General features: G+C 43.6%; 1 protein-coding gene across 1 annotated transcript in view; it reads right to left on the reverse strand.

Annotated features, from left to right (window-relative positions):
* Window positions 1-778: 778 nt before the first annotated feature.
* LOC139296803 (cadherin-12-like) overlaps window positions 779-12,298 on the reverse strand; it is a 29,675-nt gene continuing 18,155 nt past the window's right edge. The window contains exons 7-12 of the mRNA XM_070919322.1: window positions 9,798-10,051; window positions 8,488-8,624; window positions 5,581-5,702; window positions 5,093-5,207; window positions 2,149-2,400; window positions 779-1,392 (exon numbers count right to left, since the gene is read on the reverse strand). Of these exons, the coding sequence (XP_070775423.1) occupies window positions 779-1,392; window positions 2,149-2,400; window positions 5,093-5,207; window positions 5,581-5,702; window positions 8,488-8,624; window positions 9,798-10,051 (1,494 nt within the window). The remainder of the gene's footprint in view (window positions 1,393-2,148; window positions 2,401-5,092; window positions 5,208-5,580; window positions 5,703-8,487; window positions 8,625-9,797; window positions 10,052-12,298) is intronic.

The following is a 12,298-nucleotide window of genomic DNA, read 5'->3' on the forward strand; positions in this document are numbered from 1 at the left end:
TTACTTGGACCCTGGAACCCTGGAAAATAACATTTTTCCCCTTGGAAATGGGGGTTGTCAAGCGACACATAGTTACTTTTCAGCTTAAGATTTTACAAAACGTACGATAAATGTATAAAATACAAGCATTGTTAAAGATTAGCCCAATGGTTTGGTTTGGAACCTCTTGCAAAGGTAGACTTCCAATGTAGGCAGGTGCCTGACCTTGCAAATCTGTAAATGTGATCACAAGACTCTCGAACTGGACTCTGAATTTTACGGGGAGCAAACAAACACAAAAATGCATTGCAATCTAGCCAGTGTTTGTTGAGATGTTGTCATCTGGACGAAAGTGGTGGGCCGACTGATCAACCGAAATAACAATTCCTATCGTGGCTAAGAAAACAGCATTTGACCTGATGGTTGAATCGCTGTTCACTGGAAAGTTTTTGATGATACTTAAGAATCTGACATTGCAATCAAAATGTCAGTTTAATATATTTTTTATTAAGTAACATGAATTTGAAATACATGTAAACATATAGGACCTCAGGCACTTTTGAGGAGCTATCAAGTTTACCTTTTTCGCGCACCTGTAGCTAGATTCTCTGCTCTCTAGCTAACCAATCACCCACAACTCTTCTTCACATGGACAGCTTTCTAAAAAGTCACTCACGTCATTCTAACCAGAGCCTGTCACAGTTAAAAAACAAACAAACAAACAAACAAAAAACATGTCTAGAAAAGAAAGCTAATTCCAACATGGCCGCCCAAAGTCTCTCTGCCGTCCAACTTCCTCTCAGCTCTCCTCAGTCAGAGTAGGTGGCTGTCTGTCCAGGATGCTAGCCAGTGTTTTGAACGGCTGCCCCCAGTCACCGAGGGAGCTAAAATCCCCTGAATTGTCAATTACCCATGACTCCTCTATGGAGCTGAGTGAGCCAGTTACTGAGCCGTCGCCCTCGTAGGCGTAGGTCGCCAGCGAGTCGTAGGGCGGGGCGGCGTAACCCTGCTCGCTCTCCTCCAGCCGCTGCTCAATGAACTCCCTGATAATGTCAGCGTCGCTCTCAGTCACTCGGCCATGGGACGAGAGCGACGTCCTGTTGTCCACGGCGGCGATGACGCTGGCTGTCTGGCGATGGATGTCCGGCGACCGGATGTTGTCGCAGCGACTGCTGAGATGCAGCAGAACCCCGTCCCCGTAGCCATTTCTCTCCTTCTTGGAGGTGCTGCTGTGGGTGCTGGTGCGCTGCGAGTGCGTGTTGCGCAGGGTGCCCATGTCGAAGGCGCGGGTGTCCGCCTCGCCGCCGCCCTCATCGTCGTAGTGAATGACGTTGTCCCGGATGTCCTCTTTTGACGTCATCAGAGTCTCCTTCTCTTTGTGGCGCCTCTGGCCCATGTATAATGCTGCCATAACTGCAAGACACAATGGAAATAAAGTGATGGGTTGACTACAAGTACTTACACATGTGTGATAAATGTGGCTCAGTCTGTTTCTCTGAGTCAGGTCCTACTGGTTGTTGATTAAAACCTGTGCAGTACGTGGACAGTTTTTGTGATTATAGCATTTTTCAAATTATTCTGACTTAAGATTTGACGAAAATGAGTGCAGTATGTGTCTTTCAGCCAATGAAACTCTAGAGGGTGCCAAAGCCTTTGGGAACGGGAACAAATTCTTGCAGCCTGTTTCAGTGTTTGGCATTTATTTGACCCTTGTCCACCCAGTTCTACAAGAAGTTTAGTCTCTCTTAATGAATGCGAGTGAAAGAGTTATTCATCACTGTAACTACTCCTCCTGTCTATTCTGGCAGTGAAGTAATCGCTTTCTAACGCGGCTACTCTTGTTAGAGACGAGGGACAAAATCCACAATCATCTAGACAGGTGAGAAGTGACTGTGGGTTTTGTCCCCCTAATGATGAACGCCCACTGGAAGTGAACAAATTGTGTGGTAAGTGATTGCACTTAGCTTGCTCTGTGGCAAACATTGTTTAAATAAGCAAACTACTCTCCAATAATTTATGTGCCAAGCTAAAGTGTATGTAGGTGTAATCTTGGAGACAAGTGATACGCAGAAGGAGGAATGTCAAATGGTATTAGTCCTATGAACAGTGTTCCGGTGCTTGTATACAGCACTGCGTTGTAGTTATGTGACAGAAGAAACATCCGCTTACCAATCAGCAGAGCTACACATAGCAGAATAGCCATCAGGGCTCCAGTGCTGAGGCCCACAGGCAGGAAGATGGCCTCAGCTGAGCAGGTGAGCAGCAAGCCTCGCGCCTTGCAGGAGCACACTCGGATGGTGAGGGTGGCTGTGCTGCTCTGGGCGGGGTAACCGCTGTCTTCAACGACAACCGGGAGAACATAGACATCCTGCAACCGCCGCTGGAAGCCGGCGCGTCGGGTCACAATGCCAGCCGTGTTGTCTGGAAACCAGCGGAGGATAATGTTGCGTCACGGACAATGTTCCGGCAACGTTTACTGTTCATGTAATCATCTGAGACATTTGATGGACTCTTGAAGGGTATACCAAGAATTCACACACAATTCACGCACAAGAAACTGAACTCGTGTAGATATGGCATAGGTGAGGTGTTAGCCTTTCCACTTTAAAAACGACATTTCATTTACAATAAATTGAAGGATTTTTTTGTTGGACGTCAAGAAATCCTTGATCCTTATCTCCAGAAATGGGGGACTATTTTCAGCAGTGGATTAATACACATTTGAGTCAAAATGAATTACAATGTGCGTGTTCATGGTAATGAGGAAACATGTCACCCGGTGCAACAACAGCGTGGCTCGTCGATGTGTTTTTGATATTTTTAGGACAGCAATGGAGCTCTGTGACCGAGAGGCTCTGCACATGATGAGAAAATAAAGATGGAATATCACCAGGTTTAGCCTTTAAAACAAATGCTACAGTTACACGGGCTCAAAAGGAGCATCCAGGAGTTAGACATATGCAGCACAAGACATTTAGAACAACTCCCTGGTGAATGTAATCACCAACAATGAATGCATATTAAGGCACATTTTTTTTTTTGTCCATTGTGAATTGCTGCATAATGCAATGTTCACATCCTTTTCCCTCATATAATAATCTAGTTCACGGGCCACTGCTAGGAGGCAAGGTCAAGCAAAACGAATCTGATCAGCCTCAACCATTTGTGTTTTAGGAGAACTGGATATCAGAGTTAAGGTTGGCGCCCACTTCGTCCATAAACTTGAAAGAAATTCACAGACATAAAAAACAGCTTTCCTGGGCTCTGGAAAAGTTTTACGTCATAAAACCTTCACCTTCAAAAAATCAATGACACAAAACAATAATATAATTTACCAGTAATTGACTGATTGATTGATTTATATTGGGGGTCTATATGGAAACGGCCCCTAGAGGTCTTCACTGTCACTTGAACACTAAACGTGTGTGTTTGGCGGCATTTTCTGAAACGACAGATGCTGTAGTTTTCCTTGAGACGATGAGTCTCAACAAACTACACCATTTCGAATATTAGCAAATGCTTTTCTAACCTTCCAACTAAACTGAAACATCTGTAGCCTGATACCTCCAACCAACAATTTGATTCATTTATATACGGCAACATCAGAAATGTTTGCTAGGCAGCACTTGAAGTTAAGGTCAGGGAAAGGTCGTGGTCTTGGTTTGACACAGAAAAAGTCTGCAGTGACTTGACTTTAACTGAAACCACAATCTCTCCCCAACCTTAACCAAAGTGCTTTTGTTGTCTGAACCCGACCACAGACGGGAGTTTGGATGTGAGCCCCAGACTCTAGTGAGTCCTGGCAAAATTGGCAAAATTTCCAGGAGCCAGGGTAAGTAAGTAAGTTGGGTTACATGTACATGTACCTAACTATTTGTACTAGACATTAAAAGTAGGTTGTCAGAGCTGAAAGGTCTATGCACCCCCATTGTGCCATTTCATCGTCAAACTACTGCCTGTTCCGTATCTCCTCAAACTAATGCCCTCCCAGTTGTATATGTGCGTGAAGCAGGTTATTTGGATTTCAGAAAGTGCTTACTGATTAACGTGAGCCATTAGCTGAAATGCGCATCTTGATACATACTCATTATACATATACAAGTGTTTACCACCCTCCTGTTGCAGGGGGTTCAGGGAATCAAGACAGTTATTGTTCTTGGCCCTGAACACCTCCGAAACACAGTATCTAAGGATATTATCCCTCAAGATGGCATTGCCCTGGCCTCCAGCGCCTCCGTGAGGAATCTCGGAGTTGTCTTTGATAAGGACTTGTCCTTTAACTCCCACGTAAAACAAACTTCAAGGACTGCCTTCTTTCACCTCCGTAACATTGCAAAAATCAGGAAGATCCTGTCTCAAACAGATGCAGAACAACTAGTCCATGCATGTGTTACTTCTAGGCTGGATTATTGCAATTCCTTATTATCAGGCTGCCCCAATAAGTCCCTGAGGACTGATCCAGAATGCTGCGACCCGTGTACTGACAGGAACCAGGAAAAGAGATCATATTTCTCCTGTATTAGCTTCTCTGCACTGGCTCCCTGTAAAATCTAGAATAGAGTTTAAAATCCTTCTCCTGACCTACAAAGCTCTTACTGGTCAGGCACCATCATATCTTAGAGAGCTCATAGTACCCTGTTACCCCACTAGAGAACTGCGCTCCCAGAATGGCAGGGTTGCTTGTGGTTGCTAGAGTCTCCAAAGGCAAACCGGCTCCCAGTTTGGGTCCGGGAGGCAGACACACTCTCTACTTTTAAGAGTAGGCTTAAAACTTTGCTTTTTGATAACGCTTATAGTTAGAGGCTGGCTCAGGCCTGCCTGGGCCTGTTGCCAAAGCTTGCTTGCTCATGGTTATAACATTATAAAGAGTCGGTCTAGACCAGCTCTATTTATAAAGTGTCATGAGATGACTTTTGTTGTAATTTGGCGCTATATAAATAAAATGTAATCGAATCCAGTCCGTCACCAAGAGTGTGGTTCCAGGCAACAGTGCTATGCATAGACGTGAGCCCTATATCAGGACGCCTAGATCCCTGCCTTGCCTGCCGTGAACTGGTCAATACAATAAGATTGTAACCATCTCCTTCCCTTTTAATCCCCTCCTCTTGCTTACTTCCAAAATCTCGAACAGTGAAGTTTCTGTTGCGAAGCTCTTTGGGGGACTTGAAGAAGAACCTCTGGCCAACAGGAGGGAGGTCCTTGTCCACGGCACTGACAATCTGGATCACCTGGTCAAGGAGCAAACAGAGAGAGAGAGAGAGAATCTGCTGAGCACACTGAATCAGAGAACCCTAGAGAGAAAAGTTGGTGGCTTGTGAATGAAAGATTGCTGGTTCGAGTCTCTTGGCTTCGCAGAGAAAATGACAATGTCACTGAAAATGAAAGTAACTTCCGCGAACCTGGTGGTGTACGTTTTAATACATGCAACACCCTCTGAACTACTTGAACTGATTATAGGAGTGTATGGCTATAATATGAGGAAGCAGATACCCAGGGTAACCTTTTAAATAATAAATGTGTGCAGTCTATGTTCCACACCGTTTAGTGTAGTCTTTATATAGGCTACAGCCAGCAGATAGCTTTACATACAGTTCAGTTTACCTGTCCGACTCTGGAGTTTTCACAGACGAAGGTATCCGCAGGAACCGCCAGCTCAGGAGGGAACTCGTTCACATCCAGCACGTTGACTGTCACCGACACTTTGACGGACAGCAGAGGGTTGCCTGCAAGGGACGCCACGAGGTCACACATTACTATACACTCAATGACGCAGCCCCCGTACCGACAGGTCAGTGTGTATCAGTGACCAGATGTCTGCAGTGTGCATCCTGTGAGACATCAAGACCGAGGAACACTCAGGAGAAAAAGCCGGAGAGCAGAATGAGAGGCAGGGGGGACTGGAGGGAGGGACAAGAGGACAAACTCACAGGAGAGAGGACGCCAGAGAACCGAAAAGTCCCAATTTCATGTGGATGCTATTGCTGAAACTTCACATCAGCCCGTAAATCATGGTTAACGAAATGGGCTCCACCGGACAGGAAAGTCCAAAACTAAATCTGGCGACGGTGGACAAGCCGTTGAGGATGGAGGAGTGTGTTTAGATAAATGGAAGGTTGCTAGTTATTTTCATATTGCTCAGGGACATAAACGTATCCCGGTGTTCCTGATGTATTTGACATGAAGTCCTGTCTCGGCGGAAAACGGTAAGGAGGCGTCTTATCTGCGTTGCCCCGAAAAACAAAGCAACTGGCTTGGACCTCATTCCTATTAACGAGTGAACACTGTTTACTCGCTGCCTCCTTTTGTTTATTTGAGCTACACCCCTTGTGTGAAAGGTGCTGTATAAATAAAGTTTTGTTGTGATTATTATCATTATCGCCACAGAATCAGCCACGGCCACTGGTGGATCTGGAAAGCTGCCATTCGACGCATTTGTTCACCGTGTGATCGCAGATCGGCAGCGAGAGACGGCAGCTCTTCATGACCTGAGTAATGTAATGCAGCCTCGCGAGTCGACCGTGAATCAAACTAAGCGTTTCGGCCGTGGCAAGCTGCCAAAGTCTCACTCTCTTATGCCACAGAGGAAGCTGCTAAATAGGTTAGCTCATCATAATTCAGAGCGGGCGCTTTAAAGGCCACACAGCACCCGCTTTGAACACTGACCAATCAACATCCTGGTCCCGCCTGCTTCATTTGCATGCAGTCCACGAGCGCAACGTGTTGATCTTAAAGTGGCACTAGTTACACACTATTTATGCAACCTGGGGGAATTTTCATTCTATGATTATAAACATACACAAGAGCTACGAGACTTTAATGGTGTTAATACACTTAAATATTCTTTCAATGTTTGCCAAAAAACATCTTAACTGGACGTCCACTTACCAGCTTTTCCAGAACTTTCAAAAGCATGTCATGGTTTTTCAAAAGTGGATGTATGAGAGTAGTTGCATATTATGCAAGTGTTAAGTTTTTTTGTTTAGGAACTTTCAGACCCACCAGAGGCAAATGGAATAAGCTGCTCAGCTCAAAGTGCTTCTCATGTCATGAACTTAAAACAATAATAAACACCAGCAGCAGATGCTATTTGCAAGTCTGAAAACAGTAAAATAATAAATGAAAAATAAACACCAGGAATGAAATAACAGAAAAACCAATGACCAGAATTTTTAAAAACTACGGCTATAACATCGCTCCAAATTAAATGCTAGGCTAAAAAGAAGCTATTCTAATAAACTCAGGCACAGTTAAAGGGGACACATTAGGAACATTTCAACCTCAGTGATCAGGCTGGAATTAGAGAAGATCTCTGATGTAGCTTTAAGTTAGTTAAGCTACAGAGAGCACACTGAATATTTCATCCCCTACCTCTTCCTGTAATGTTAATCTAATCTGAATGAGGCTTGAAGTTTACAGAGGTACAAACTTGTTAGAAAATATTTAAAAACTGATGAGCGGACTATGTGTTGTGGATACACGTTGCTGCTGCTCCGTCACCATGGTTTGGATTGTGTTATCCCTCTCTCGAGGTTACAGAAAGGCTTTTTCCATTATGAAATAGCGAACTCTCGTTTACATGTTCGCTCAATTTACAAATCTGAGTAGGTGTGGCTAAAATCAACAAACACAAAGACTTGTGTGCAGTCACCTGGGACCCAGCTGTTTCATTGTCAGACTGTGAACTCATGATGAATTTAACCTTTCACGCTAAACTCTGCTCTCAGATCAGACTGGTGTGAACTATTTACACCCTCTGATCTCGTATCTCTGAAAAATCTACACCTTAACATAGTGGTAAATGATAATGATGCCAGTATATCAACTCTGTTTCTCAACCTTGGAATCGGGAGCCCATGAGGGGTCGCTTGATATGCCGATGGACCGGGCCAGGTATCGTTTAGACTATTGATCACACACACGCACACACACACACTCAGAATTTCCTTCTTGAGAATTCTTTTTTGTTTTTTAGCATTAGGTAAAGGTATTTGTAGCTCTTTTTTATATACAGTATGTCAATTATCCAAGTTCCTTGTACATAAATAACTTTATTTTACCAAATCCATCTGGTTTTTATGTTACTTCCCCTGTCCCCGAGGGAACTGGGTCATTAACACATGGTTGTAGATTCCACGCAAATCATACTTTCACTCCGCATTCCCGTATTGGGAGAACAGGAATGTCGCAGTCGCCAACCAGACTTGTCTCTGACCACTGGAATATTTCATTGGCATTAAAGGAACCGCACGAAGATGGTTTAAGTCCTGTTTATCAGATCAATCTCACTTCATACACGTACACGATGAATCCTCCATGCACACCAAAGTCAGTCACGGAGTTCCACAAGGTTCTGTGCTCGGACCAATACTATTCACCTTATAAGCGCTTCCTTTAGGCGATATTATTAAAAAAAAACCTTCATTGTTATACAGATCTCTTTGGATGACCAGCTCTGGGCTGTGTACGCTTTGTTTCAGATGCAGGATGCCTCTGGTGTGGAATACTCACTGACTTTGGTTGCCACCACAGTGATATTGTGCTGCACAGCCGTCTCTCTGTCCAGGTATTCATTAGTGGAAATGGTTCCTTCAACGGTGTCGATGTCAAAGCAGCTGTCAGACTCCGTGCGCCATTCCAACGAATACCTGCAGAGAGCACATGAGAGGGGAACACGTTACATCGGTGGGCCGGGTCCTCTGTCCTAGAAGGGCACATATTTGAGAAATGCTCTCCAGCAGTGGGGCACAGCAAAGCAGACTTTCACCACCACTTGTCACCTGACGACCCATTAAAAACAGCAAAGTGCTGGTTTTGCTCTTATAAAATCACCAAAGTAGCAAAGCAGCGTGGTGGTTTGAGGTTCAGTTCAGGACTCCCATAACTATGACCCGCTTCAACTCAAAACGTCATCACGTCATATGTAACATTGTCAAACCTCCAATGAACAATTGGTGTACAATGAAGTTTCTGCCAACCATTAGAGATCGCCAACACGTCTCTCATATATATAAAAAAATAGGCTTTGTCAGTGACTTCCAAAATACCAGCATGGCCGCTCCAAAAATGACTCATATGCATGTTTCCTGACAGGCCAAAGTTTCTTTTGGAACTTTTTTCATTTTTTTTTAATACAGATCAAAACATTCCTTGACATAGGACCTCATAACTTAAAAATAAATAAATAAATCAAACATAATAAATAAATAAACATTTAGAAAAAGGGGGCATTTGCAGCAAAGCTGGGTCCGTTACAGAGGAACCATCAGAATCAGAATCAGAAACACTTTATTGATCCCCGGGGGAGAAATTATACTGACCATGACCATGCTACCCCATTATAATACCGGCATTTTGTTAGCACAGCCCATCTCACTAGGTTTAAACACCTCGGTACAGTGTCACACGAGTCCACCTTTGTATGAAAGTGTCCATTTTCGGTTGCAGACTTGCAGTCATTTGATCCACCTGCAACCACTGTGTTACGGTTGGTGGTTTTTGCGATAGGCCAAGGTTAAGGTCTGGCTAGGGTCCGATTTAGTTTCTAACAATGATGTCATGGTTCAAAGAAGCCAACAATGGGTAGAAAAAGGACACGAACTTCAGTCTCCTCAACCCTGTCTCCTAGAAATTACTTCGTAGTTTGTGTGGTGTGACCCATTTTAATTTCCTTCAATCTAAGCCTGGCTATAAAGTGTAAAGTCTGAACTTAGGACTGGAAATCAAATAATTAAATATGAATACTAAATCTTAAATCTTACTGAAACAGCGTTCAAGTTCTCTTGTGTGCATGGACAGCGGCCATAAGCCCTTTTTCTTACCTGACAGCACTGCTGCTGGCATCCAGGTCGTGAGCCGTCACAGAGCCGATGATGGTTCCTGGGGGGGTGTCCTCGTACACGTCCATAGAGTAGGAGGGCTTGGTGAAGACGGGAGGCTCATCCATGTCCAGGACATTCACCTTGACCGTCGCCGAGTCCTTGAAGGGCCCCAGGTGAAGGAAACGGGAGTCCAGCTGGGTGTTGGACGCCTCGACCTTGAAGGTGTACGACTTCTTGGTCTCATAGTCGAGAGTCTGCAGAGACACGGAAGGGATTTAATCATATGAGAATAGAGCTATATTATTATTAGTTAATCTGTGTGAACTCAGGAGGCGTTTCAGCCATGTTTTTAAGTTGTCTGTTGCAAGTCCGGCAGAACAGATCTACTTCTATTTGAATCAATCCAGCTGTCCATGCAACAATATGGAACTTCTATTCGTTTGACCCTTCATCCATCTTATCGAGGTATTTCTGTCTATAATTGAGTCCCAAAATCCTTACTTTGTTAATGCAACTGAATACATCTGCCAGTACAGAAGAAATAGTTCAACCTGTCTCCAACAGATATCAACTCATCGGAGAGACACATGTCTCTCTTTTGAAACAACGAAATATAACAGAATACAACAGATGTCGACCATTTTGCCAAAGCGAGACATCCAGCAGACATCTAGAAATCTTCTGACCTCTCAGTCACCGACAGCACATTCACAACACAAAGTTCAGTATTTTAATTTCTGCGTTTCAAGCACGGTGCAAGGACAACCTGCCTTATTGTTGCATAGCAACCCTGACAGCACCTAGATATATAAATTCCTCACCGTAGAGACTTCAAAAGGGCAGCAGATTTGGTTATTGATACCCCAATCACTTTGATGAATGCACCACTAACTAATAGATCTGGACACAGATGAGGGTCGATTTCCTTTCTTTCACCACGCTTATCTGTGTGTGAATGCACAGGAGAAAGATGCAGGAGACAGACGCTTTGATATGGAAATGCAGCCGCAAACCGTACCGAGATGCATTCGCATACACATCAAACTCAGTTTGTCTCATAATGCTGAAGCCAATTCTCGTACACACACACACACACACACACACACACACACACCCAAAACACACATACACACATCATCTCCAGCCCACACAAACACACATATGACTTTACCTTTCATCAGCAACAAACATATTGCAAATGACCCCCCTGTCGATCATGAAAGCGTTGACTAGCATGTGAGGGTGTATTTGTGTGGAATTTCGAGCAGAAAAAGAGAAACATTTTTATAAAAGATTCCATTTGACTTTATTTTCTATATTGTGTTTTTAGACCTTCAAAGCGTAATTCAACATACCATAACAAAATGTTTTTTAAGCTGTTAATGCCTTCATAAACGGTGCACTATATATGGAGAATTCTAATTGGACCGATAAATCAGCCTGGCGGATATATTGGCCAATCGTAGCTCATCACAGACATATTTGTACTGACCAATTAGTAATCAAAGGCACGTTCGCAAGTTTATGTTTCAGTTGTGAATTGTCCGGCTCAGTACATATGCTGGTTCTAATTATTTAACAAACAAATATAAGGGATCCTTTTCAAACATGTGTCTTTATGTTATGTGGGTCCTGGTTTGGAAATGTATCCCCTGCAGCAAAGAGGACTCCATCCTGTTTGATGAGATTCCCAAGTAGTCTGACAGATCTCACATTCACACACTTTCATAGACTGAAAGACAGGAGAAGTGAGTGTCAAGGCACAGGCTTAAATTAACAGTTAACATCTGATACTTGAAGTACATCTGACTTATGTACTTTAAGGATGCATAATGGAGTATTTGTAACAATAAGAAATGTAAACACCACTGGGACAAGGATGTTACTGCACCTTTTCTATTCCTCGCTCCTGAAATAAGACTTCTTTTCTTGTATTATCGTCAACTGAGCAACAAGTGTGCGATGCACAGCGGCCACAGAGGTTCCGTCTCCTCATGGAACAGTCCATTAAAATGTAGAGTGCTCCTGTTAGGGCGCCAATTTTTTTTTCTACTAATATTGTGGTAACCACTGCTTCAGCTTATTGTGAAATACTGAAAATGCTGAGACCATATAGTGCAACAACTCTGGAGCATACCTGCATCCTTCTTATACTTCAGACGATCACAAAGCAACCTTATCCTACTTCCTTACACACCTTCCAGATATGAGATTAAAGGAAACTCGCACTTCCCGTGAAATGAAATCAATACGTATAAATGCAAAACAAATGGTACCTTCGTTAGGTGGCAACTCAGTATTTCCCTTGTATAAAAGAAAATAAAATTAGGTTCAACCGACCGCCGTAAAGTGGCCGTAAATTAGGACTGTCGTAACACTTAAAGAGCATCACGTATTGAACGCAGGTGTCAATATAATGACACAAACTGGTTCTCCCTGTGCTTCCTCCCAGAGAGGTTAGGTTAATTGATGACTCCAAAATTGTAGGTGTGACTGTGAGC

This window comes from Enoplosus armatus, chromosome 14 (assembly GCF_043641665.1).
Source record: "Enoplosus armatus isolate fEnoArm2 chromosome 14, fEnoArm2.hap1, whole genome shotgun sequence".
Taxonomy (NCBI): domain Eukaryota; kingdom Metazoa; phylum Chordata; class Actinopteri; order Centrarchiformes; family Enoplosidae; genus Enoplosus; species Enoplosus armatus.